The sequence below is a fragment of the Falco rusticolus genome, chromosome 17 (assembly GCF_015220075.1).
Source record: "Falco rusticolus isolate bFalRus1 chromosome 17, bFalRus1.pri, whole genome shotgun sequence".
Taxonomy (NCBI): Eukaryota; Metazoa; Chordata; class Aves; order Falconiformes; family Falconidae; genus Falco; species Falco rusticolus.
The window spans coordinates 4,458,950-4,486,803 of record NC_051203.1 but is presented as its reverse complement, the minus strand read 5'-3'; the positions used below and the strand labels follow the sequence as shown (position 1 = coordinate 4,486,803).

At 43.7% G+C, this 27,854-nt stretch overlaps 1 protein-coding gene across 2 annotated transcripts; it reads left to right on the top strand.

The window, feature by feature from the left end:
* Positions 1–73: 73 nt before the first annotated feature.
* On the top strand, positions 74–27,059 carry DSTYK (dual serine/threonine and tyrosine protein kinase). 2 transcript variants are annotated; one of them, XM_037410343.1, is made up of 13 exons: positions 74–443; positions 7,997–8,382; positions 14,428–15,091; positions 17,508–17,782; positions 18,168–18,251; positions 19,409–19,585; positions 19,877–20,006; positions 20,261–20,417; positions 21,767–21,899; positions 22,081–22,194; positions 22,686–22,800; positions 23,738–23,872; positions 24,893–27,059. In XM_037410343.1, the coding sequence occupies exons 1-13, from the start codon at positions 203–205 to the stop codon at positions 25,078–25,080; spliced, it is 2,799 nt and encodes a 932-aa protein (XP_037266240.1). In that variant the 5' UTR covers positions 74–202; the 3' UTR covers positions 25,081–27,059. The 2 variants fall into 2 exon arrangements, with proteins under 2 accessions (XP_037266240.1, XP_037266241.1); XM_037410344.1 differs by lacking the exons at positions 22,686–22,800; positions 23,738–23,872; positions 24,893–27,059 and adding an exon at positions 22,418–22,679.
* The last annotated feature ends 795 nt before the right edge of the window (positions 27,060–27,854 follow it).

Sequence of the window (27,854 nt, the reverse complement as noted above, 5' to 3'; positions counted from 1 at the left end):
TGCTGAGGCGCTGCCCCTAAGGAGGAAGGTGGCGGCGGGGGTAGGGGAGGCGGGAGGGGTGGGGGGGGGAGAAAGGAGGAAAGCCGGGCCGCCGGGGGTGCGCCCTTCCCTCCGGGAGGGCGGAGAGACCGGGAGCGGCAGCCTGGCAGGGGCTGAGTGTCCCCCGCGGTGGGGAGGGGATAGCGGAACGGACCCGGAGGCCATGGAGGGCGAAGGGGCCCCTTCGTGGCGGGGTCCCGGCGGGGTGATCCGCGAACTGTGTCGTTCCTTCGGCCACTACAACCGGCACCTGGCGCGGCTGCAGCACAACCTACGCGAGACCAAGAAGTTCTTCCGCGACGTCAAGTACTCCCACGGGCACCCCTTCACCTCGGCGGCCGCTGGCGAGGGCCTCCCCGCTGGGGCTGGGGACGGGGCCCCCCGGGACAGCCCCGCGCCCGGCGGTGAGAGAGGGACGGGGGGGCTCGGGCAGGGCCTGCGGTGGGCGGGGAGGCCTGTGGTTAGGGGGTATGTGGGGGAAACGGGGGGCTCTGGTGGGGGGAGGGCTGTGGGGTGAGCTGTGGGCAGCGAGGGTGGCGGCTTATGGGGGTTGGGGTGCAGGTGGGAGGTGAGGGGTGGGCTGTGGAGAGTGAGGGGTGCAGCTGGGGGGGTGAGGGGTTGCTGTTGAGAGGCTGGAGGGGCTGTAATGGGGGGTTGGGTGGGCTGCAGGGTGGGGGTGTGCATAGGGGGGGAGCTGGGGTGCCTTTGTGGGGCGAAGTGCCAGGGGGTGAGTGGGTGATGGGGGCTGTTGGGCCCCTCTACCCATCTCCCAAGCCCCCACCCTGAGGCTCCCAGCCCCCCGCAGGGTGGGGTTTAGGGGGATGCAGCATCTGGGGAGGGGTGTGTGGTGTGGGGCTGGTGTGCCTGTGGTGGGGCTCTGGGGGTTAGAGATGGGCCTCATTCATCGGCTGTGCCCTCATCTGTCACTGCTGACAGACGTCACTGCTGGTGGGAGCCCTCCTGCCACGTGCAGAACTTTGTCTTTCCATGAGACTGTCTTGTGAGAAGACTTTAGCGTGACATCAAATATTTATAAAGATCTTTATTCATTACCAAATGGCTCATGAGTCATCTCTGTTGGCTACTTGTCCAAGATGCTTGTCTATGCTTGTCTTAAGCTTACAATTGTTTTGAAAATTGAAGTATTGTTGGGCTCTTCTGGCAGAATGTGTATAAAAAAAAAGTGTTCTGCTGTGTTTGGTCCGGCTGAAATGGAGTTAAATTTCCCCGCAGCAGGCCTAGTAGTGCCGTGCTTTGTATTGTTAGCTAGAAGGGTGTTGATAACACACCTAGGCTACTGCTGAGAGGTGCTCACACGGCATCAAGGCTGTGTCTCCAACATTCCCTCCTCCCCAGTAAACTGGGGGTGGGTAAGATCTTGAGAGGGGATGTAGCCAGGACAGCTGGCCCCAACTAACCATATGATATCTGCTCAGCAATAAAAGCTAAGAGAAAGGAGGAGGGGGGGCATTTGTTATGATATTTGTCTTCTGGAGCAATCGCTACGTGTGTTGAAGCCTTACTTCCCGGGAAGTGGCTGCTGATGTGGAGAATAAATCTTCCATTTTCCTTTGCTTCCTGTGCATGGCCCTTGCTTTGTTAAACTGCCTTTATCTGGACCCATGAGGTTTTTTCCCATCTTATGTTCTCCCCCCCCCACGCCCTTCTGAGGAGCAGGGTGAAAGAGCATCTTGGTGGGTGCCTGGCATCCAGCCAAGATCAACCCACCCCATCCATGTAAACCGTCAGAATAGAACTGAGTAGTGTTGTAAAAGCACAATGTCTCTGTTTCCATCTTTCTGTCACTTCAAAAAGCAGGAACCAGTTGTTTTCACTCATTCTCTGCAGGTCTCAATGGTGTTCGAATGGTAGCGCCCCACTGGAGTTGCTCTTCTGTTTGGTTACTTCTTGCAAAACATTGCTAGTCAAATAGCAGTTGTCTTTAAAAGTCTGCTTGTAGGGCTTGGTAGGCATGTGCGCATCATTAATTAAATACTCCTAACAAAGGATACAGATTTGACCAAATATCTTGCCTATTGTTTCTAATACAGAGCACCTGTAACCTTTTTTCTTTGTTTTGTTTTGTTTTTCGGTTTTGTTTCTTCAAACACCTTGACCCAGTTTGACTTTACTGCTAAATGTGTTACCAGCTGGCACTTAAGTATCAGGGCTTGAAGGAAAGGCTGGCTGCTTTAGAGCTTGTTCATCTAAACACTAATAACAGTGTAGACTCTTGGTTCAGGATTTCGGACTGCAGAGGTTGTATAACATCTGCTGTTCTTACAAATAAAACTTAAATCAGTAGCTTGCAAACTGGTGAAGCGGTGACACGTCTCAGGTGGGGCACGGAGCAAGTTAGTCAAGCTGTGCCGTGTTAGAAAGTGGGAGGTTATGGTGGCAGTCTGGAGGGGAGTGCGGAAAGAGGAATGGGGGGGATGAAGAGCAGGAATTGGTAAAAAAAAAAAAAAAGGCTGGCAGTTTTCTTCAACAAGCTAAGTGCAAAATAACTGTGAATCAATGATTATTATTTTTTGAAGATATGGGAAGACACAAGCCTTTGCCTGAAACCCAGAGCCTCGGTGTTGCTTGTTACCTTTGTGCCTGAATAATCACCATTGGACAGAGCTGCTTGCTTCTGTAAAATGTTAGATGTATTATGCGTTTCCAGTACTCTCTGAAACTCAGTGGCTGGTAATAAAGCTTTTTCCCCCCTGTGTAACAAGGGGAAACTATTTTAGGTTTAACAGTTAAGTTTACGTTAAAGTCAGAGGCTTTAAGGAGCACGGTTCTCACTGACTTCAGAACCACTTTTTCATAGAATCTGCCCTACAGGTGGTGTCAAAGTGAGAGGAATTTTGACCAAACAGTTCTGCAGACTTCTTGATATGCTCTGCAGTGTGCTGAAGCATGAATGCTAATGTCTTGTGAAATACAAAGGAACTGCGAAGTGATACGGACAGGATACTTACTGCCTATGGTTGAAGTGGAAAAATAAACTGTGAAAGTAAATTCAGATGTCTTGGAAACAAAACAAATGTGAAGAGGTTTGCTTTTGGGACACCTGTGAAGCTCGTGTAACAACAGAGAAAGGTAACTGCTCTTCAGATCGACACAACTCAAGCAACCTAAAGCAGACTGGGTTACTCTGTCCAAGACCAGATCCTAACTGTTTGCTAAGCTGAGTAGTAGCAGCTGACCTTTCAGGTAAGCTGTGTCAGTCAGGGTTGAGCACTTGAAGGAGCAAATGTATACTTGCTTTTACATCCCACCCTCCTCTGCTTAGGAGAATGGCAGGCAAGATTTGTCAATAAAGGGTTGCTGTTGACCAAATGTTCCCTCTGTGGCCTTAGTACCAGGACTTACACCTCATAGTAAGAGAAGGAAAATAAATTAAATGGAAAAAAATGATTGCCTTCAGGCTACTGTTTATGAGGGGAGAAAGTCTTGTTTGTACTATCTGCGTTTCTGAAGCACTCAACAAAATACTGTCTGTTCTCTTAGTCTGCTTTGTCATGAATAGGCTTTTAAGAATGATTTGTTAAAAGTCTTGTGACAATCCTGTACCTTTAGCCTGCGCAGGTCCAGCAGCTTCTTGGTGCTGTTAGCTAGCTTGTTTTGTACTGACTTCCTGTGAAAAGAAAGTATTAAGGACTCAGTAGCAGATTTCACTAAAATGTGTAAAGGAAAAAACCCCAGCAACCATGCTTTCTACTAATTGTAGTTTTCTTCATTCTGTGCTTGAAAAAATTTGAACTCTTTGACCTAGGAACTGGAGGTTTTTTGATATTTCTTTTGCCTTATTTCAGAGATTTCTGTAAACTGAGCTGTACCTCTTGCACAGATATTCACAGCATCTCCAGAGCTTTGGTCAGCAGATGTGGTGTTATCTTAATGAGGGTGTGCTGGGGGTAAAGCCCTGGGCTTGGTAGCCTAATGACTCCATACATAAATGTGTTTTGTAGGGGATGAGTGTATTAACCAGAGGGTTTGGGAGCGTTTTCATCCTGACGCTGTATTGACTGAGGGTATATATCCTAGTTAAAATGTGACTGCTCTGCCCATATTGCTGTGATCCTTCAATGGTTAGGGCTCCTATTGTGCTCTAAGGTACGTCAACGTAAGAAGATGGGTTTTAAGACTAGATAATGTGTGGGGAGGTGGTTGGGAAGGTCCTTGTGAAACAACTCCTCAAACAGATGGGAGGAGGCACTTGCTAACAAGCTTCAAGTTAAGCAGAAGATGAAGCTTTTGGTTCTGCAGCCTGGGAGCTGCTAAGGATGTAACAGCTGCTCCTGGAGGAACTGCTTGTGTTGGTATATTGATTAGTTGCATGTGTTCTCCTGGAATTAACACCATTGTGCTGATAGGTGTGTGCTGGGGTGGAACTAAAACTTGATTTATATAACGGTTGATCTTAAGTCTTGTAGTGGCCAAAGCACGCTGCAGGTCATTGCCAGCACCACAGTAAGGATTTCTATGGAAGGTATTGGTATTTGTAATAAGAAGTATGAGGGTCTGGCCTTATTTAGGCACTGTTGTCTGCATGTATTATGGAAAATGGAACAGAAGGATGAGACTGGAAGTGTAGTTGGCCTTCCTTGGAAAGGGGATGAGTAAACGCTTAAGGCTTCTCTAGATTCTGTAAATTTAACCTAAGGTTCTTCTGCCAAGTGTTTGAATTTTGACATGAGCCTTGGTGAGAGACGTCCTTGTTCTTGGACAGGCCTCCTTTTATCAAAAGATGCTTAATAGGATGCACATGCTTAAGGACTCTCCCTGCAGCCATTTTTTTGAAGTGTTTATCACATGTCTCCAAATGATACAGTCTATGGGTACAGGACATAGCACCAGCTAAAATCTTTGGCAAAAGTCCTGTCACAAACAGGAGCTGCTCATATAGGTACAGGAATGTTGCTATATCTCATCAGTAAGCAAGTTCTAAATGTACTTTTTTTAGGTACTGCAGGAAGTCATATTCCTCTCAACTTGAATTCTTCATGTTCACGTTAGTGGCATCACCTGTTAAGTACTGTATGAGTATTTTTGCCCTGTGTCTTATTCTGATGTGCAGAGATAGTAATTTACGTTCTGCAGCGCAGAATACGAGCAGTAGCTCCATCTCTTTGCAACTCGCTTGAGGTTTGGGACATTGAGGTCACTCTAAGGGATCCAGTGATAGATGATATACACAGGGTTGAAACCGTTGCTGTGACCTGGGTGCATTGATGGTACGCTGGGTTAGTTGTGATATGGCTGAATTTTGGTGCTGGTCCCAGGTTTGTACTTCATGTACATGGAATATCGCAGTGTGACATAATGTTAAATAACGTTAAATGTAACTGCTTCATGACGGATAACGCTTGTAGTAAACTTGTTGAATAAATACTGATCCCAAGGAGGTAGTGTGCATAAAAAGATGAAAGGCGTTTTTAAAGATGCAATATTTGTAGATCTATTCGGTGCTTTAATATTTCAGCTGAGCTGCTGCATTTCAGTCATTTTGTGCTGGCATGAAGTACCCGTAAATAGAGAGGCCAGCCGTAACAGGGAGAGGGTTGCAGTCTGCCTTTTTCAAAAGCCTGTGCAGAGAAGACTTTGTGGCCTGTACACCACTCCACAAATTGCTTTTTTCATGCTTGGTAGCTGAAAAGCGAGCTTGAATTCCAGTTGAAGTTTCATAGACATAACAAGATCAAAGAAATTATTTATCTTGTAGACAGAGGCTTAAATGTGCCATTTGTGGTGTTTTGCTGATTTTTATCGTTTGTGAGCTGCTAGTCAGATTCTGCGCTTCAGTCATTTGATGTGGCCGCTCTGCTGTGACTGCGGGTCTTGAAAGGCTTGTTTAAGAAACAGTTATGAAGAGTCACACTTCAAGAAGTGATGTCACCCTCCAGCTTTTCCAAACTGTTGGTTTATGGGTGTCAGTGTCTGGGGCTGTGTGGGGCAGAGGTGCCGGAGGTCAGCACTGAGAGGGTTTCTTTGTAGTGTTGCGTGAGATGGAAGGACTCCTCTGATGGAGAGAACTCCTCCAGCAGTCTTCTTTCCAGACTGCATGTTTGAAGGCAAGGTAAATCTTAGGTAATATGTTAAAAAAGCCTTAAACTGGGTCTAAGACACAGCCAACTACACATGGTGTTGCTCCCAGTTTGAATGATTTTAATTAAAATAGAGGAACGGCATGCTATCAGAATAAGGACTAGAATAGCTGTTGTGTTACCTTTAATTTGGTTAGTAGTGTTGAGGTTCATCTCGTATATGAAAGTATCTTGTTTTCTTAGGGCTTGAAATGCTGAAACAATTTTGGATGCCAGAACAAGAGTCATTAAGAGAATTTTAATAGCCCTGGTGAAACCTTCCCCAACAAAATCACTGCTTCTCTGCTGGATTGTATTTGAGCCTGTCTTTAAACTATTGTTCTTGTCAGTTTGCCTGATATCAGGGCAATTGTACTCGTTTATAGCTTTCAGATTTGGCAATTCTTCTGAGGACTGGTGTCTCCATTTATCACGTTATTCCTGGGTGCCGTCTGCCTTTGGATCTGGGAACATGGGCTAGCTCCGGCTGTGGTGGAACCTGAGCTGTTTTGTACTCCAGGGGATTGTACTGAAGTGCAACAGATGGGGAATTTGTTTGTCTCCATTTTTTTTTTTGTTGTACTACCAGAATTATTCTGTTGCTATGCATAAGGTAACACAAAGCTTCTTAGACTTCAGCTTAGATGACAGAGTGTGGGAAAAGCTGTATTTAGGATTTGTAAAAGAATACAGAAGCTAAATTCAGTACTGAGATTGAATTAATGTAGTAAGGCAAATGCAAGGAGTTGCAGCATCATGGACTAAGAATTGGGAGGGCCTGGTTAGTGGGATGGTACAACGAATGCTTCAGATGGAAGATGGGTAAGGAGCATGATTACAGGGAGTCCTGCTACTCTGAAGAAGATCCAGATGTTGAGGAATTTCCTTTTGCAGCTTAAATCTTACTCTTAAAATTAATAAGAATATCTGGGAAACGGATCCTATTTAGTTCAGCTATATAGGTTAGGAAAGATGTGTGCTGTTAGTGCGATCGAAGGAGTGAAGCTGTTTCTCACTGTGTTTTAGGCTGCGCTAGGAACCTTCTGGCTGCTAGCAAGGAGTGTCTTCCCTTGGGCTCAGCTCTATCCAGGCTGGTGAAAGTGTGACAGTTTCTTTAGGTGCTGTGATTGTGTCTCTGTCGTAGGGAATTGCTGGCAGAGGCTGTTAGTTCTGCTACCGTGTCTCAGCAAACTTCATCTTGTCATCTGCTTCACGTGGAGAAGCAATTTTGCAAGAATACCTTTCCCTGGGGCTGGAAAGGAGGTTTTGCTACTTTCGTGTCAGTCATCCTAGACTTTGGTCAACAAGCTTGTGCAGTAATACTCTTGGGATTTGGTAGATGCAAAGTATTTGACATTTTTAAGTGCGTGGGTGGAACTGTCACGGATTCATAGTAGACTGAATTTATTCTGATATGTGACAAGAACGTTCTGTACAGCCAAGTCATCAAAACTTGGGAAGGGTTAGCCTTGGTGACGCATTGGGCCACTGTTCCAACCCAAGGCAAAATTAGCCCTTCGGTTGTTTCAAGCTTGACAGCTCTTTCCTTTTGACTTTTAGGACCTACCATTAGCCTTCCATCAACCTGCTGAAGAGAGCTCTGTGTAAATATTTCCCAGTGAAATAGGTGGGGAGAACAGTAACAGATTGTCTTAATGGCTTTTTGATAATCAACCTACTGTGGACCTCTGTGTTGGTGCAGTAGAAATGCTGAGTTGCTGACACTAGTTTCAGGATACATAAGCAAATTCTTGGAGCTATGTGGGCTTCTTGGCGGGCTGCGGGGCAGCAATGGCTGAACTTCTGCGTTCAGCTGGCTTAGAGATACAAGACTTATTGTTCAGCCAACCTGTTCTAATGCAGTCTGTCCTCAATTTCAGGGCAGAATTTCATTTCCTTCCCCCGCCATGAGGAAGAGCATCTCCAGCGGACTGTGAGCTGGCACCCTTGCCTTCTGATTCTTGGCCAGAACTGTAATGCCAAATGCCAGTTACTCAACATACTGCTGGGTGAGAAGCTGCTCCCTACCACCAAAATCAGCAATGAGGAGAATTGTAAGAGGCGACGGATCCGTTTCACGCACGGGACACAAACACGGGTTAGCCTAGCGCTGCCTGAGCAGTACGAACTGGTCCATATGATGGCAGCCCACCGAAGGCACTGGGACACAATACCAGAGGAAGACTTAGAAATTCACGGGGACAGTGAAGATCCTGCTCACCGGATAGCAGAGCTGGAGGTCATGCTGCCATACTCACTACTAAAGGTAACTAGGTGTCCATGTACCATCATTGTGGTGAACTTAAGATGTCATGTTTATAGTCCCTAATAAAGCTAATGGTGTAGACTCTCAAGCATAGGAACTTTTTTTGAGAATCTAGAAGTCTGGTCTTACGTTTCAATGTTGACTTTTAGCATTGTCGTTCCTCTGTGATACTAGTTGCCATCCATCTCAGGAGCCATGCTTACTCAGATGTAATTCCAGGTGTTTTTGAAAATTTTACTCCAGTTTCAAGGTCATTCAGAGTTAGCTTTGCTGTCTGATAGTAGCTAGAAGCTGTCGTACAAGGATATGCACTTTATCTTCATCCTGAAGAGCTTGTCAGAAAATAAAACTTCTGAATTCCAACATCTGATGAAATGACCTGACTTCATTTGAGGGTGACTTTTTTATTTTTCTGTGGTGTCAGTGGAAAGTGAAGGTGTTAAGAACAAGAAGGTGAGAGTCTGTTCTTGGTGCTGTTTCTAAAATTGGTGGTATCTTGCTTTGTGACTTTCTTTTTAGTTGTCCATAAAATGTGTTCCTGTTCTGTGAGTTGCCGTTTGGTGTTTAGCAGTTATCTGTAAAGGTGAGGGCTGTATTTCATAGCTTTTTATAGTTTCCATAAGCTTTCATTGCATTTCATAACTTATATTGAGCCTTTGTTATTGCAGTATAGTACTTCTGCAGCGTTGTTTGGCAGTCAGGTATCTGGAATAGATAATTCTTAAATATAAATTGCTTAAGTGCAAAGAATATGATCTGTTTTCACATGAGTAAGAGTATGAGCTTCACAGCTGAACAAAAAAATAGCAAGCTAATTTTTTTCTGGACTTAAGAATCAAGACATGATTGTAAATAGGCAGAAAATGGAGACCCAGTCTACCTTCATCAGTGTGAAGTAAGTTTTACCAACCTAGTCTGTAGCTAAATGGAAGCCTAATTGAGGTCAGCCAAGGCAGCGCTGTTGTAGTGCATTCGTGGCTTCCAGTGCCCACTGAAAGAGAACAGAAGGGCCATGTTTGTATAAACTGTATGTGGGGCATCCACTCCTTTCCCAATGAGCACCGGATCAGCCGCTGGTGCTGCGAAGGAAATGCCTGTTCTGGATTTTCTGCTTTTAAAATCCTGCCTTGCTATGCATAAAAGAGTATTTAGCTTTACATTTATTTTACTCGGTTACATTTTTATATGGGGCAGTTCAGACACACTGCAGTTTACAGCCCTCTTTCAGATTTCTCACGTGCGTGACAAAGATCTCTCTGTCTAGCTTTGGTTATATTTAGGACACTTAGATGAAAACAGCTACTCAGATTAATTTGAAAAGGGTTGGTGAAATAAAAGGCTCTTCCAATAGAAGGAGAGGGAGGGTGAATCACAGCTAGCTTCAGATTGATTCAAAGGATTCCTTACATGAATTCATGGAGCTAAAAGAAGAGCAATATTTTTTTTTTAAGGCTGATAGGAGAACATAATGCATTTTAGCAGGCAGCTTGGCTAGGGACAGCTTCCCCTTAAATTACAGGAGTGTGATCTCCTGTTGAGACCCCTGTAGGTCTTCTTCCACCCTTCTAACTGATGTGCGTTCTCCAGCTCTGCTCAGCATACACCAAGACAGCAAAGTTTATTTGCAAGTCATGGACGCTGTGTCTGTAACTAATGGAGTATCTATCTGGAGCGGTAACGGACGAGTGGTTTTGAACATCGTCCAAAGTTGCATGTCTGTGGAACTACTCTGAAGGATTTTCTGCTTTTTCTGAACTTGTGAAACAAAATTAGAGGTCTAACAGCAATTGCGTGCTTGATGATAATGTGATACTCAGTACAAACCTTAAGGATTTAGATTTGCCCAGGAACCAAATAATTTGGAGGAGCTCAGCACATTTTGGGCAGAGGGGGAGGAAAATCAGTCTGTTACCTAGAATCCCTGTATTTTGATCTGTTTTTCTCCCAACAGCCCAGTGCTTAATTTAGTACTGTGTTTCATGATAACCTTACATTCTAGATACTCAAGACACTCCTAGTGTTTGAAAAAACATTTGCGGCTTCTTATTGTGGACTTGAACAGTTATGGGAGATGAAAAGGATTTCTGTTGGAAATCATATTTATTCCCTACAGTCAGACACTTATCTGCCAGTGGGCTGCCATCAAAGGAGCTGTCAGTGATTTCAGGATGTGGGGAATGCTGTGCAGCTTTTTAAGCCTGAGAGCATCTCTTAACAAGAGACTTAATTGCACAGGCTGGCTTGGCCACCTAAATTACATGCTGCTGTCTTGTGCAAGCACTTCATGCTGAATCATGCTTCTTGGTGCAGGTACTTGTTTGCTAAATCCAAACTCATTAGCCTTTACTCCAGTAAAGAAAGGCCAAGTTATTTGTAAGTTCAACAGTATCTAAATATTAACTAAACTACTTCTTTTACTTGGAGATTAATTCAATAGAAGTATAGAATATACCACTTTTTAACACTGAAAACTGCCTGTGGAGCACCCTGAGGTGTTTTTTTTTATTTTTTTAGTCTGATATGCAGGATGGAACCATGCTTGGTTTTTTGTGTTACTGAGTGATTCTTAATCAAGACTTGTTTCACAGAAAAGGGGGTGAGGAGGAGGAAGCCAAAAATTTCATTTGAATGGTTGGCTGCCATGAGAACACTACCTTGTGGTAATAGGTATGTGAACTTACTTCATTATTTTAAAATGCAAAATATCAGGGAAGGAGAAACTTTGGCAAAGCTGCTGTATTCCTTGGGGATCACTGTGCACAGGAATGCATCTAGGTCATGGGGAATAATCCATCTAGCCAGATGGATTATTAGATTTATAGTGGGAGTAAACAGTTGGCTCTTTCCCTAAATCTTATCAGTTGTCCCTGGAAGCCAAAGTGGACTTCTCTGAAGTATTGGTTTTCATCTGGATGGTACAGCTGAATGGGAGGAGGGCAGCAGGGCTGAAAGTTTCCTTTTTCAAGCCTTTGTGTTGCTTTATGCTTCATGCGACTTTGAGTCTCGGGCTGAAAAGTTTTAGCCAAGGCTTGTAGGGAGAGGAAAATTCTCATTTCATTCAAGTGAATGAAGAAATACGAGATGGTTCTATGAGCTCTAACAGAAGAATTGAAGTAGTTTGGGTTTATTGTTGTCTTCAGGTGCTATAGCAGTGATTCAGGTCATATGAATTAGTAGTTGTTGCAAGTAGCAAAGAATGTGGTTAAGTACCTATTGGGTGGTTATTTTAATGTACCTCCTGCTTAAAATTTGGAAGAATGTGCCCTGATCACTTTCGTGAGTGTTTTTAATGTTTGGTTGTGGCACTGATATAGAATACTGAAAAGCTTTCCCATGGATTGAGATGCTTTCCCCTCCACATAGCATCAGTTCACTTCGGGGTATGCTGAGGTGCATCAAATACCTGAAGTCATTGTCATCTGGCCTTTATGCTGGCATAACTGAGGGTAGAAGATACTGAAAGTGCTAGCACCATGAAATTATTCTTCCACCCATGTGAAAGCTGTTCTCTATTTCTAGTTTTGCTGGCTTAGTGATATACCTTTCACAGGGGAAGAGTTCATGGTTAGAAAAAGAGCTTTGCTTCCCAGACCGTGCTGCGTGTGTACATCTCAAAGGCTTTCTTGGGCTGGCCCTTCCAGCCAAGGTAAAATGATTCCCTGATGAAGTGGGGGTCAAAGTCATTGCACAAAATCAAAGCACTTATGGTCGGTAAAGGACAGCCGCGTTTGCTGGAGATCAGAGATGTAGTTCAGGTTTCTTACCTGGGATTCTCTCTAGATAAGGGTTACTGAATTTCTGACTCTGATCCCCATGAAAACAGAAGAAACCAGCAAGGTTTTGGAAAAACTGGGGGGGAGTGTGTGTAAAATAATAATTAAAAAAAAAAATCAAGTAGAATCTAGGGGTATATATGTACCTCAGATTAGTAGGGAGGCAATGAAATTAGCTCACATATGTAACAAACACAGTAACTGTCAGACTTCAGTGATTCACAGACTATTCTTGGAAGGTAGAGTATTAAAATTGGCTTAGAAAAAGACTGAGCTGGGCCTTCAGTCTTAATCTGCTTGGTAGGAGTTTGGGTAAAAATCTGAATAAATTGGGTTAGCTTCCCAGCACCTCAGTTAAATAAGCAAACAGTGATTAAACTGCTCGAAGCCTAGCAAAATAGGACAAGGTCCTCTTGGGATGTAGCAAATAAATAGTTTTTGACTGATTTGGAAATGAGGAATTATCTGTTGACTTGGTAGAATGGCACACTTCAGTGGTCCCTGGGTGCATTTAGTGAGACTCCACTTGTCTTACTGTAGGTCAAGACCTACTTGATCCTTGATTTTAATTTTTCTTCTGGATACGGGATGCAGTGGCCATCCTGGCATTGTAACTCTGAATCCATAGATGAGTACGTTGTGTGTCTGCATGGTATTCTCTTTAAACTGCCTTTTTTGTATTGCTGTTGACAGCACCTGTGCATCGTATTTTAAGTAGAAGAGCTGTAACTCTGATATGTGTACCTGATGTTCAGATTGCTAAGTGGGAAGCTTTGATATTTTAAAAAGGGTCTTTTAGTGAAGGAAGAAAGGAATGAAGTTACTTGACAGCAATTTCATGCTTACAGCTCTGTCAGAAATGTTCAAGTGTGTTTATAGCGGTGTGACCTTGTGAGAACCAGCTTAAAAATGTTAGGAATCCAGAGTGAGTCATAGGTATTCCCCATATAGGAAGACCTGATCCCTAATAGTATGAAGCTGCATAGATGGTGCTTAAACTTCTGTAGGTCACTTTTTTTATTAAAAAAAAAAAAAGGCAGCGGTGGGCAAGAAATGTGCTAATGCTCTTTGGAAAGCCTGAGAGGCCTCTATGGAAACAGAAGGACCAGTTGCTCATGCTGTGTTCGGTTGTCTGTGTTGGTTTTCTCCCTGTCTCCTAGAGACAGCACTGGCTTCCTCCTTTGTTTACAGTCGCTGGCGTGAGTCATCTGTCCTGGTGAATATTGCAGCACTGCACATCCCATTCTGCTCAACCTCCTGTGCATCAGGCAGGTCGGAGTTCAGCGCCGGGGAGTCCCATGGTGGTAACGACTTCCCCTTAGCTCTGAGAGTGGTTGGGAGATGTGGTCAAGTCTTCCATTTTTCTGATGGAGAAAAATAATTGAAGAATTCTTAATTATCACCCTCTGGTGTGAGTTGGGAAGATGGCACTTAAATTCTCTTTTTCAGTTCAAAACCTTTGACATCTTATTTCCTTATTTTAATAGAGTGCTACATGCAGTTCTAAAACTTGCATGTCCAAAGGTGAATCTTGTCTCCTTGGAAAGGAAGGCAGCAGGTTTCAGGACTGACCCTTTTTAGTAGCGTTACTAAGAAGTGATGTCAGTGGGAGCAAATGACCGAAGCAGTGAAACTGTGCAGTGAGGAAATAAGTAAATGAAACAAATCTCTTAGCTTTTGCTTGAATTTGAAGGAAGTCATAACTAAGCTTGGCACAACCATCTGTTCTTCCTCATCTGTCCTTTGACTGTGAACTCTTTGGAATCTGTTACTGTGCTGCCTTTGTCTTGGCAGTAGTGGGTAGCGTAGTACTTTCAACCATTGTAGATTACACTGAAAGCCAACAGCATGGATATCTCCTCCAAGAGCTGCAGATCTAGTAAACGTCCATGGGAAGGGTTGTTGCAAAATGGGGCAGCTGTAAGCTGGAGAACGACAGCTACTCAGCAGTAGCACTTCCCTAGGAAACTTGTTCCAAGTCGTGTTCTGAACCAGGCTAAAACTCAAAGGCACTTGGTGCAAAATAAGAGTGCTGGAGTCAGCGGGCACTAATCCATGTCTGGCTGCATCCCTGCGAGAGGGCTGGTGTCATCAGCCCTGCAGGTAGGCTCTATGCTAAAGTGTGATGCTGCGTGTGAGATTCCATAACTGTTCTAAAGGGTTTGAACACTTATGGTTTTGCATGTTGTGAATGAATTACAGTGCATTTTTGCATATATCAATTTTTAAAAGGATCTGTACTAATATATTTTTTTACTACCTCACTTGCCAGGAAGTGGATGTTGTAGTAGCACCATGTCGTGGATTCCAGTCTGCTGAAGCCACCTTGGGAGACTACGTGAACCAAGTGTTGCCTGTTGTCATCTTTGCCATCAGTGAGGCTGAACTTTCCTCATCGGATGAGAATGAACTGCGCGAAATCAAAGAGAAATTCGCTTTGCCCATTTTCTTCTTCAAAGTGCCAGAGTCTGGGGTTGACCTGATCTCTCCCAAAAAACCTGATAATGAAAAGTCCTCCCTTTACTGCCAGCTGATGGACTTGGAATACCTGAGCACCAACCACTGCAGCTGCGGGGCACCTGCTCCTGATGCTGATGCCCAGAGCATGCTGGTGGAGCAGTTTGAGAAGCTCCGTCTCCTAAGCACTTTTTCCAGGCAGGTGCTTCAGAAGCATCTTGTGGAAGCAGCTACCAGTTTAAATGAGGTGCACTGCCGCTGCCTGAACATATTCATCAATCAGGCTTTCGACATGCAGCGAGACCTGCAAATCACCCCCAAGAGGCTGGAGTATACCCGTAAGAAGGAGAATGAGCTCTATGAGTCTCTGATGAACATTGCCAACCGCAAACAAGAGGAGATGAAGGACATGATCATAGAGACTCTTGGCAATATGAAAGAGGAGCTCTTGGAGGATGCTGCTAATATGGAATTCAAAGGTAAGTACTGGCAGGAGAGTCACGGGAAAAAAGAAGTTAGGGTCTTTAAAGGAGAGTGACAGAGTAACGTTTGCCATCTGCTAAGGGATGGTTGAATGGCAGTCTAGACAACTGACTTTGCAAGAAAATTCAGAACTAATAAACAAAGGGTTTTTCTGTAGTACCTCCTGGGGTAAAAAGCACTATCCTTAAATGAGAGGCCTGAAGACCTTATGTTGTGGTTTCTTATAAATCAGAAGCTTTTTTTTTTTTGCCCCCAGAGCTTACTGCACAGTCCTGTGTCAGGGTATTTTACCTCTCTGCTTTAATGCCCTGTTCTGCTGAAGAAAACTCTCTCAGCTTTGCCTCAGTAGGTGTGTTGAGACTTGGGAATAGATCTGTTCTAAGAAAAAAAGCTCTTTGAGTTTTAGTGATGAAGGCTTGATTTGTACTTTCTGCTCTACTTCTTTGAGAGATGTTTGCGTAAGACTTCTGGGTACAGAACCTCCTAAAATGAAATCCTTCTGGGGAGGTAAGATTCTCCTTTAAAAAAAAAAAAATTAATCAACATAGTGCTCCTGAGCCTACGCTTGCATTTAGTATGTTGGTTTTTAGTGGGAAATGTAAGAATTCTCACTACATCTTCTAGTATACCAGAACTTTAGGAACACACAAGCTGGAAGTGTGTGGAATGATGTGTAACTGCGAAGGGTGAGAGGCTATCCAAATTTTGGCTGCAGGAATACAAGGTCTGTCATAAACATCAAAGTGAAGATTTGTAGGTTGATACTCCACAGCTGTTTTCTCCTCTGCTTGCTAAGCAGAGGTTTACTGTAACAGTAATTTCCATTCTCAGGAAATGCAGTTCGCTGGGCTGTTTGGGATAGATTTTTCTATTTAAAATAAAATCAGAAATTACTGTTGGTTTAGAAGAAATTATTTTTTGTGAATTGAGTGCTTTTCTGAGGCATGAGAAGGGCCAAAACTAGACAATTTCGTGTCTCGACTGACTTCCTCTCAATTTCAAACTGGAGTGTTATTTCCTGGGATGAAGTGGAGAAATGATGGATTATGTTTAATCCTGTATGTTGGGATCTGGATCTTTTTGCTTCTGCAGGTGGGAAATGGGTAAGGTCTTTCTTGAGATGTTTGCTTTGTAGTGCCTGTACAAAATGTAGTGCACATAAAGAACTTGGTTATGTTGCAACATAACCTATTTGCATGCTGCAGAAAACCCCAACAAACTAGCATATGCTAACAGTGTAGCAAGTGTTAATTCCACCTGTTCAGGGCTGCTATTGCTTCATTGTCAGGATAGGTAATTCCTGTATTCTCTCTGTGCCACTCTTTACTTGGAGCGCTGCAGTGTCTGAGTTCAGGATTCTGTATGCGCAGGAGTATGTTTAGGGGCAGCACAAGATAAAACACCTGCAGGAAATGTGTGTATGTTTACTTGCACAGCAAATACACTTAGTGTAGCATCTTTTGAAGTAATATCCTAAAAGAAGGAAGGTGTTATTTTGAGGAGCTAATGCCATCTGCTGATCGGTGGATTTGTTTTAAGTAGGCTAGACTGTTGTTGGCCAAAATCCAGAGACAAGGTCTTCATCTTCTGGTAGTAATGTAGTATTGCTCAGAGTGGTTACAGTACGTGAGCAGTGGTTGCCTAGTGTTTGTTTGAAAATGCCAAGTGGTAATCAACCTTCTCGAGGTACCTGGAAAAAAATTTCATGTAACCACTGTGGCTGTTATAGCACTTTCTTCATAATGTTCATCATTCAGCAGTGTTTGTGGATCACAGCGTGACCTGGAAGAATTTCCTGGTCTGTACTTCAGTCAGCTTTGTGCTTTGGCCCTCGAATTTTTGAGATGATAGTTGACTTGGCACCACTGTACCACTGTAAACCTGTAGGAGCTACTCAGTGATTGTATAGAGTCCATCAGGCGTTAAGAGCAGAGTATCCTGTGAATGCAAACAGCAGCAAATAGAAGCAAACATCAGATTATTTTCCACTTTGTTCAGATGTGATTTCTAGCTTCCCTGGAATTGGAGTAACCAGGTGTTGTGTGTTCCTGGAGCTACTCTAATGCTTTAGTACCTTCTATCACAGAATACCAAACTACTTAAGATCCCCAAGTAGGACTGGGTTTGGGACCTCATGTAAAACTGGGATTTTGTAGCATTAGACTTGCAGACCGGCGAGGGTTTTTTGTATGACTTTAGAAACACTGTTGGTATCAGTTTATATCATCTGGGCCTGAAGTAACGAACCTCTGAAGGAGCAAAATAGTGAAAGAACATTTGGAGGAGAAGCTGGCCGGACTGGGGCTGTGCTGCAGCTCCTTTGCAAAACACTCCAAGCGGCTCTTGGTAGCTGTTCTTTGCAACAATGATATATTGAATACAAAACACTCCTCTTTCTTTTCTTTTGTACAGATATCATAATTCCTGAGAATGGGGAACCTGTTAGTTCCAAGGACATCAAGTGTTGTATTAAGCAAATTCAGGAACTGATTATTTCTAGATTAAACCAAGCAGTTGCCAACAAGTTAATTAGTTCAGTGGACTATCTGCGCGAGAGCTTTGTAGGGACTCTGGAGAGATGTCTGAAGAGCCTGGAGGAGTCTTGGGAGGTTTCAGTACATCCTGCAAGGAGTTTGGAGAAGTCAAAGGATGCTTCTGTACACATCACAAGCAATTATCTCAAACAGGTATGGTGGCTTAAATGGCTGTCTAGAATATTCTTAATAATTGCCTTTATCCTGATCCAACAAGGGTGGTAGGAGACTGAGATGCTCAGTGAAATTAGAGGAACACAGCTCTGGAGTATGGGTGGATCTGGTGTCATTAAGGGGGGGTGCTAAAACAGGGGAACAGTCACTTAAAGGCCTAGTACCTACCTTTCCTAAATCTGTATATAATAGTCAATTACAGCCTAGAAACCTCTATGAGCTTAACACAATAAATGAATTGAGCCAAGCGAATCATGGAGTGTCCTGTGTGGTGCCCGTTTTTCATTTTCAGAGGGTCTAGTAAATTCTATAGTGACTATAACTTGTCAAGTTCCCATAGTTTCATCTTTCCCCTGCTTTCCAGATACTAAATGCAGCATATCATGTTGAAGTTACTTTCCACTCTGGCTCAACAGTAACCAGGATGCTGTGGGAACAGATCAAACAGGTATGGGCATCTTTGTCATTTATTTCTATTACGTGTCACTGTATAGTGAAGTGTTTTTAAAGCCAAAAATAATGTGAATACTCACAGCTGCTCTCTAAATTTTGACTCTGGGCACATGCATTAGAAAGCTGTTGCTTCCTCACTCAGCACTGAGGCTGTGTGTATGGTTTATTCCTGGTGGTACCAACATTTAATTTAAAGCAAATAGCTCTTCAGTGTTTTCTTTCTGTTCTGAAACCGCAAAGGAATGATGATCAACATTTTGAAACTCTTGCTGTTTATGTTTTGGGTAACTGGTTATTTATTTGGGTTTGGGGGTTTCTTATGGTTCTTTTTGTTTGTTTTGCAACATATTTTGATTCAGGTCAATTCACTCTTCTTCCTCCAGAGCAGACCAGATTTCCTCAGGTCTTTTGTTTTAAATTTCTGACTGTTAAAGCATTCATCTTTCTCAAGTTCCTGCTCTGAGCTGTTGATGACCTTTACTGCCTTCTCCCTGTTGAGATTCCTTGTATGGATGGGCGAGAGGAGTATGAGTTTTTTCCCAAATAGATGCAGTGCAGACTGAGTGGTAACAAACCTTCAGGTTCCTCCTTCAGCCTGGGGGAAGGATCCAGACTGGGTGTGCAGCAGCTGGATCGCTGTGGCTTGTAATGAAGGGTAGGGTAGGGCAGGGCACCTTGATCACCCAGCAAACTAAGGGAAGTGGCACATAGTGACACCTAGGATTTCTGCACCTTAACAGCCAGTCCATCCAGCAAAAAGCTGCTTCACTGTAGCTTTCACCAGTTTAGGAACATCTCTGGGTTACTGCTCATGCTGCCTGTTCTTTCAGCCTCCAAGCTGCACCGCAACTGTGTGGTTTTCCTTGTGGTGGCTGTCTAGCTACGTACGTTCTGGGTCAGATGTGAAAGGATGGCTGGCTTGTAGGAATGAACTGAGCAGATAGTTAGAAAAATGAAACCTCTTATTGTGTGTGTGTACAACAATATTGTGATAGCAATTAAATTGTTATTAGTTACTGTAAGGTAATTATTTAGCCCAATTCTATGTGAAGATGGTGCATTATTACAAGGTGTCTAACCAGTCTGAGTAAACTGACTGACCCTTTGCTGCTTTTAGTGCTAGTGCCTTAATTCTGTTTCCTGTTTTACTAGATAATCCAGCGGATTACATGGGTCAGCCCACCTGCCATCACCAGTGACTGGAAGAGGAAAGTTGCTCAGGATGCTATCGAGAGCCTCAGTGCATCCAAGTTAGCCAAGAGCATCTGCAGCCAGTTCCGGACCAGGCTAAACAGTTCCCATGAGGCTTTTGCAGCTTCTCTGCGCCAGGTGAGCATGTGCAGCTGTTAAGGAGGTCTTATTTTGTACCTTGGCACTTAATGGAAAAAGAATTTTTAACTGCAGGGATAGCTAGAAGAGCAGCTCGTGCAGTTAATGCTGCCATTCTGTAGGTGGAGGTGGCAGAGCTGATGTGAATGCCCTAATTATGAGGTCCTGTTTTTAAACTAGGCATGCTTTAAGTAGGATCTCTACTCAATTGTGTAAGGACCTTCAACCTCATTACAACTAGAGCTTCAAACCAGGCAGGATTATGGTGTATATATGTGAAATCTCTTGTAGTTAGAAGATGGCCATTCTGGCAGGCTGGAGAAAACAGAAGACCTATGGCTGAAGGTGCGGAAGGATCATGCTCCTCGACTAGCACGACTCTCGCTGGAGAGCAGGTCCCTGCAGGATGTGCTGTTACATGGTGAGCATTGTGCTCGATGTTCTCTTTATTGTGTTCTGCTCCCTCCTTCTGAAGCAGTCAGTGGGTGTAAAGGAGTGGGAGGGGTGTTTTGCTTTTCACTCAGCTACTTCAGTGAGCCTCCATCTGATGCATACTGAGTACCTCGAATTGTGCAGCTGCTGGCCTGTGAAAAGCTCTGGGCTGCCAGCCTGATAGTGTACAGGAAGAAATAAACATGTTTTAATGTCTGACTAAATGGATGTTGTGCCTTGCAGGCAAACCAAAGTTGGGCCGTGAGCTGGGCCGAGGACAGTATGGCGTGGTCTATCTGTGTGACAGCTGGGGAGGGCATTTCCCATGTGCACTGAAATCTGTTGTTCCTCCAGATGAGAAGCACTGGAATGACCTTGCACTTGAGTTTCACTATATGAGGTATGTGTATTGTAAGCGCTTTTCTTGTTCCATGTGGATCTCTTCAGCTTCACCGCTGCAAATAAACGCTGTTTGCATAGGCAGAACTTTGCTTGCTCTAGTTCTACTCTGCAGTCGGTGACTTGACCTCATGTAATGCTAACTGCAACTTCTTGCTTACAAAAGCAAGACAGGTTGCCAGTGCCGCTGCAGAAATCTGACAGGCACGGAATAGCAGGCAGATGTTCCTGTCTTACTCTGATTCTCTGGTGTCTGTGCTGTTCAGATGCTTGCTATTCTGCAGCATGAATGTCATGGTTTAGTCCCAGCTGGTAACTAAGTACCACGCAGCCACTCACTCACTCCCTCATCACCCAGAGGGATGGGGAGGAGAATTGGAAAGGAATGTAAAACTCGGGGGTTGATATCAGAACAACTTGATAAATAAAATAAACCTGAAAGAACAATAATAATAGTGATAATAGCAGTTATAATGAAAAAGGAGAAGGGGAGAGGAATAAAATTTGAAGGGAAGGGAGGAAAGAAAACAAGTGATGCGTAATACAATTGCTCACCACCTGCTGGCTGATACCCAGCCAGTTCCAGAGCAATGATCTGCAGGCCCCGGTCAGCCCCCCCCAGTTTGTGTACTGAGCATGCCATCCCATGGTATGGAATACCTCTCCTGGCTAGTTCAGATCAGCTGTCCTGGCTGCGTCCTCTCCCAATTTCTTGTGTCCCTCCAGCCTTCTTGCTGGCAAGGCCTGAGAAACTAAAAAGTCCTCGACTTAGTGTAAACATTACCTAGCAACAACTAAAACCATCAGTCTGCTATTGGCATTGTTCTCACACCAAATCCAAACCACAGCACTGCACCAGCTACTAAGAAGAAAATTAACTCTATTCCAGCTGAAACCAGAACAGTAAATTAGAATTAATAGGGCATGATAGTAAACAGTCCTTCTCACCTTATTTTTGGTGTTGAATCATCCCTCCTCTCCCAATCGGTCATTGTTCTGTCTGAATTGACAGAGGAAAATGATGGGTCTGCAGTGCAGAAACCAGCTTGGTTTTGGTAAACAGCTGCAGGCAGGTGCTGCAGTACAGACAGCTGAAATATAGTACCAAAAAAAAAAAAAATACTCTAAACTTTATTAGGCTTTCTTGAGTTTAATTGGATCAGACAGCTGTATGCTGTAATGACACCCTGGGGGGGTGCTGTGAATTTTTACTGTACGGCACCTGGTACAGGTGTATCTTACTCTTGGGCTAAAGCTGCAGCTGTTGGGAGTTTTTCCTTTACAAGGTGAGGCTTGGCCTGTTGGGAAGGATAGAAAAATGACCAGCTTTCTGTGCTGAACTCTCTCCAGGTCTCTGCAGACACATGAGCGCCTTGTACATCTCCACGGTTCTGTGATAGATTATGGCTATGGAGGAGGCTCCAGCATTGCTGTCTTACTGATAATGGAACGGTTGCACAGAGACCTCTATACAGGACTAAAGGTAACAATCTGTATGTGTGTATACACTTTTTTATATATATGTTAAAAAAAATTCCACATCTAAGTATCTGTTTTTCTGTAAAACAAAGCTTTAATTGCTTAATTTTGCTTACTCTTAGTCAAAAACACCAAAAAGTTACTTCCATTTGTAGGAATTAAACCTGTGTTTGTTTATTCTTCAGGCTGGGCTAGAATTAGAAACACGATTGCAGATTGCCTTGGATGTAGTTGAAGGAATCCGTTATCTTCACAGTCAAGGACTTGTGCACCGGGATATCAAACTTAAAAATGTCTTGGTAAGGAAAACTTTTGCATCTGGCTAATCCTGGAGTCTTATGAGGCCCTTTTAGTGGGAGCGAGGAGTATATTTTAAGTGAAGTTATAGCTTTATTCATAGAGGATCTTTTCACTTGTGGTATTGGTAGTCACGACTAGCCTTGCAGTTGAGGTTTCCCTAACTCATTTTTCAGGCAGAAAGCCTAGGGGAAAGGGAGCAGTAGAGTGACTCTTCTCTTGCAGGTAGAGTGCTTGAGCTACAAGTAGGACTTCCAGTTCCCAGTTCTACTAAATCCCAACCACACCTTCTATGTAGAAGACAAGTGAAGGCATGTCTTGTTACTGAGCTTAACTAGGTACGTGTCCAAGAGCAGTCGAACAATCAGAAGCTTACTCAAGAACAAATGCCCAACCCTTCAAATGTTAAACAGTTTAAAAGCTTAATACTGGAAAACAATACTAAAACTGAGGAGTATGGTTATCAGCTGCCTGTGTACGAATTCTTCTACAGCTTGACAAAAAGAATCGAGCCAAAATCACTGACTTGGGGTTCTGCAAACCAGAAGCCATGATGTCTGGCAGTATTGTAGGCACACCCATTCATATGGCTCCTGAGCTCTTTACAGGTATGCTCGTTTATTGAATCCACTACTGTCCTGCTCTGGCTTGAATTTTGAAAGCCATTACTTTGAATTAATATCTCAACTTGCTTACGAGGGAAAAATAATAAAAAGAACAAACACAAAGCCCCCAAAAAACGGAATACTACCTGCTTACAATGCATGCTGTATATTTTTTCCTGTATTTTAAGTGTCAGTTTAAAATCTTTGCTTGCTTGAAAGAGAACTGTGGGATTCGTAAGCTTTGCTGAAGTGCTTAATACTCTTGCAATTCGCAATTTAAATTATTGGTTGTTAAGAAGCTGGAAATGCTTGGCTTTCATAGGCAAATACTTCAGAAAGGATCCTGGAATTTCCAAGCTGTTACTAACGTGTGGAGTGTGTTGAAATTCACTGTGTGTTGTGCTTCTGGCAGGCACACTAAGCTTTTTTTTTTCTGAGCAAGCACCTTACAGTCACGCTTAAGAGGTCCACCTGTCAGAATCCTTTTGGTCAATCTGAGATGCTGTCCCTGCTTTGACAAGATTGCCATCAAACTGAAGCAACCCTAGGTGTGTTTAATTTGGCAAATATTATTCAGGTGGTTTTTGCTACCAACAGTGAAATTGTTGACTAGCAGGCTAGACCTTGCCCTTAGCGGCCAGCGTTGCCTTAGCCCTTTTGCACTTATCCTGTGCAGTGATCCATGAACCTCAGCTTGGGAACTGCTGGCACAGATTAAGTGTATAAATCCTCTGAGAACTGGAAGGCTTTAATTTTTAACCCTCCACCTTTGGCAATGACTGCTGATGTGTTGCTAGGCTTCACACGAGTCTTGCCTTCTGGCAACGAAGTTGTGGTTTTAATTTGAGGAAGCAGAACACCAAAATTAGTTCTCAAACTGCTCAGTTTCCAGTTACAAAGATGTTGCCTGCCCTGCTGATTGAATGTATTTTTGTCACAGGAAAGTATGATAACTCAGTGGATGTTTATGCATTTGGCATTCTGTTTTGGTACATTTGTTCGGGACATGTGAAGTTACCAGAGGCTTTCGAGAGATGTGCAAGCAAAGATCACCTCTGGAACAACGTTAGAAGAGGTATAAATGGCTTATTTGAACTCAGTTTGTTGATAATTTATGCAGAAGTAAAATTTGAGGAGACTACAAATGCGGTTTTATCCTGTTGTAACTGAAAGGTAAAAACCCAAGTCGTATAGCTTCTTTGACAGTTTAAAGAGTAACACTTAACTAGTTAAACTTTGACACATTATGCTGAAACTAAAATTAGCAGGGATAAAAAAAAGGCTTTCAGTTAACAGTGTGTTTGCCATAGTGTCACAGGAACTGTGCTAGCACACTGCTTAAACCTTGCAAAGCAGCACAACACTTATTATATAAACCAGACCCCAGAACCAGCCAGGCATGATCCCCTAAAGAATGTTTAATCCTTTGCAATTTCTGGAAGCCGTGGTGATCTGTACATTCAGATGCTAAATACACAGCACGCTGAGGAAGCTGGATGCTGAGTAAAACACTGTTGATAGTTGTTCCCCAAAATACAAACTTACTGCTATGCCTGCATTAGGTTTAGCGTAGAACTGTGTTTTGGGGTAGCTTAATCCTTCGTGCTGTGTCATGGTATCAGAATGCTCTGCTCCTTTGTGTTCTTAGCTCCTGTCCATATAAACTTTCCCCTTCTCATGTGAAAAAGATTAACTTAGATAAGTGAGTCCTGTATTTGGTCAGAAGGCTGGACTTGCTGCTTGTTCTGATGTTGAACTTGCTCCCAAAGGCACTGTTATGTGCGGGTGGAATGGGAGGTCTCCTTACAGGGGAGGGTGTTCATTCTGCTCCCAAATAGTTGCAAAGAGGAGGCTCTGGTGAAACGAAATGTGTTGGCCATCCTCTGGAAGTGTGCATGATCTCCTGAGTGACTTCAGCAGTGCTCCCAAAGATGTCTCGGAAGCACTGCTGAAACGTAAGCCTTTATCGAGAGCAGTAGACTCCAGATGGTCCCCTTCGGTGACTTCAGCCTGCACCAAAGCCATAAGCATCAGAAAAAGCTTCTCTGAGATCTGCGGTGTACTGGTGGTAAGCAGGTCCCTCTCCATTTTCCAGGAGTTCGCCCGGAGCGACTTCCAGTGTTCGATGAGGAGTGCTGGCAGCTGATGGAAGCCTGCTGGGATGGAGACTCCTCCCAGCGCCCTCTCTTGGGGATTGTTCAACCGATGCTGCAGGGGATCATGGACAGGCTCTGCAAGTCGAGCTCTGAGCACCCACATAAAGGGTTGGATGACTCTACTTGAAAAGGAAGCACAGAAGAATTTTTAATTGTGGGAGAATTCTGAACCCCTGACTCTGCAGATGGCTTCTTCAGATGTAGCTCTTTGTGGCTAATATGAGTGGGAGAGGTAATAGCTACCAGAAGATTGCTCGGAGGGATGAGACCTCGGGGATGTTCCATCTTGAATAGCGGCCAGAGAAATCTCCCCATTGATGCTAGTGACCCCACAGCAGCTTTTATTATGGAGTTGTGCAAATAAGATAGAAAATCCATGCCCTTGAACTAAAAGGGATTTTTTTTTTTGCCAATCCCACACAAATACCAATCAAAGAAAAGCCTCGTGTGTGTGTCAGGTAGCATCTGTGTTGCCAGGAGTTGATCACGACAGTCTTTACTCGGTACAGTAAAAACTCGTCCCGTTACCCAGTGGTCCTAGGTGGCCTTTGGTCCACACATCACTATCCCAATCTCACTTCCTGATTGGCACCAATTGCAGTGTGGTTGGAGAGGAAAGAGAAAGCAGAGACTCTAGGCTAGAAAGTGTGTAGGAGCTAGAGCATATATCTGTATCAGCTTCTTGCAACACTGAAAATGTTTACATTGACAGGAGCAAAGCTTCCATGTTTTACCTAAGGGGATTTATCTACTGTTTCACTGCAGTGTGAATACCCCAAGTTATAAGCTATTTATCTCTTATGTACCCTTCACCTCTTCTGTAAACAAGCTCTTTTTTCTGGTAATTTTGCTTCATAATAGTTATTTGAATGGCTGAAGAAACCTGACCTTTCTTTTACAGTCTTCTGGTAAAATGGAAGACTGCTCTTGCATATTGTAATACCAAAACAAAGTCATTACGACTAATGACTGTCCATGGGGAAAATGCCAATTCATTTTAATTACATGTGGGGTTTGAATTAGTTGTAAAGGCAATGACAGTTTTAAATTCTGCTACGAGAGACATTTTTAAAAATAAGGTTTCTTCAGCTTTTTTTTTTAAGGTCACATGCTTGGTGAGGGCATACTCGAGGGAAAACGGGTCATTCATTCTTCTTCAGTAGCTGTGTGTTGTGGCTGTGTCAGTTCATCTGCTGGCTTCACTCTGGGATCTCTGATTTGGCTGTATCGAAAAGAATAAAAAATGGGGTGGAGGGGAATCCTTCACAAGGAAGGTATGGGCTGGGGGGGGTCCTGCTGCCCTTCCCAGGAGGGCTGCCTCTGAAAATAATATCCTTGCCCCTCACCTTCTGCATTTCTGGGGCAAGGTTGGTTATCTTCATGTAGCTAACATGCGTACAGGGTGGAGGCTGAAATAGAAAATGCACCTCCTTTACTACCTGAGGAAATACTGAGTTGGCAAGTTCTCCCTGGGTTTACTGTTCCTCCCAGCTGCCGAGGATGGGCACGCAATGGCTTTGTTTCCCAGGAAGGCTAGCATGCTGCATCCAGAGTAGCCTAGGCATGTGGAATTACTACACCTTGTTGCTGGAATCTATTGGCTAGTACACAGCAAAATTACAACTGATAGTCTGCCTGTTAAACAGCTTGAACAAAGGAAAGGGATACATAACCCTGCAGTATTAGTTTAGTTTAAATCTTCCTTTCTTTGTGCAATAAACAGAATTAATGCGCTTTTTTTATATATATATATAAAAAAGACTTTTTTTACTTACCTGCACGTGTGGGCATTTTTCTGGTCTGTGATGGCATTAACAGGATGGTTCTATACAGACACAGGCTCGCCAGCTGCTCCAGCCAAGTGCAGCATCCAAGAACCACATGCGCAGCAGGACAAATACTTTTCCCAAGTAGAATCGTTAAGGTGTTTCACTGCCGCGGTGCACACTCGTGCCACCAATGACACTAACAGTATTAACTCTGTTCTATTGTGCATGGTGGTTAGTAACCTTATTTAAAACTAGGAGAGTCAAGGTCAGTCTCTTGCAGTTCATAGAGGTAGCTTGTGTAAATAATAAATGTATGAATAAAATTTAAATCTCTGTATATGCAATTCCAGAAATGTCTTGTATAGCTTTGCCTGTGTAGCCATCTCCAGACACTTATCTGATGCCTTTTTATTGTTGTTTGTAGCTACCCTGATGTCTTGTTCCTGTTTAGTTTCTTTTTTTTTTTTTGCATGTGCAGCATTGTAGATCTGCTGGTTTTCCCAAACTCAGTACAGCTACTCCTCTGCATTTATTTTTTTTCTTCTGTTGGGTATAAAGTCTGCCTGACTGAACTTGTTCTGAGATTTCACTCCCCCTGTTTATTTTAAAACTAGTGCTCTTCCCCCCCGTTAGAGCAAAGAAAACAAGGAGAATAATTACAATCTGTGGGATCTTTTAAGAAAGTAAACTGAAAGCAGTACCAACCTGTAGTAGCGCTGAGCCTAGTGCAGCGGCTGAGCAGAGCAGGTGCTTTTCTCCCAGATAAGGCTGCCTCTATCGCCTCAGTCTGCTGAAGGTGTTTATTATGGTATGTTTTACTGTTGTTGTAAAAAGAGTACTGATAACTCGAGCATCGTACGGCGTACCGCACGTAACCAGGTAGCAGACACAAACCAGCACCTGCTGTTCCAGTACCGTCATCGTTGCTACTTAAACCAAGCTCAGTCCTGGAGGCTGAGCCTGATTTTTGTGAACAGTGAGGAGTAAACATCTCCCCTGCCCTTCTGTAAGCCGAAAGCGGAGATCAGGCCTAAAAGTTTGGAAAAAAAGGCTTTTGCACGGCCGAGGTGGCTCTGCTGGGAGCGTGGCAGGTCACGGCAAGGTTCGGGTACAGCCGGAGAGGTGCCAGCAC

Bases quoted from the DNA above. Each gene is read 5' to 3' on its own strand.
- DSTYK (XM_037410343.1), top strand. From the start codon at position 203: ATGGAGGGCGAAGGGGCCCCTTCGTGGCGGGGTCCCGGCGGGGTGATC. The intron at 17,783-18,167 runs GTATGGTGGCTT...CCTGCTTTCCAG, and splicing joins CAAGCAATTATCTCAAACAG to ATACTAAATGCAGCATATCA. The intron at 22,801-23,737 runs GTATGCTCGTTT...TTTTTGTCACAG, and splicing joins GGCTCCTGAGCTCTTTACAG to GAAAGTATGATAACTCAGTG.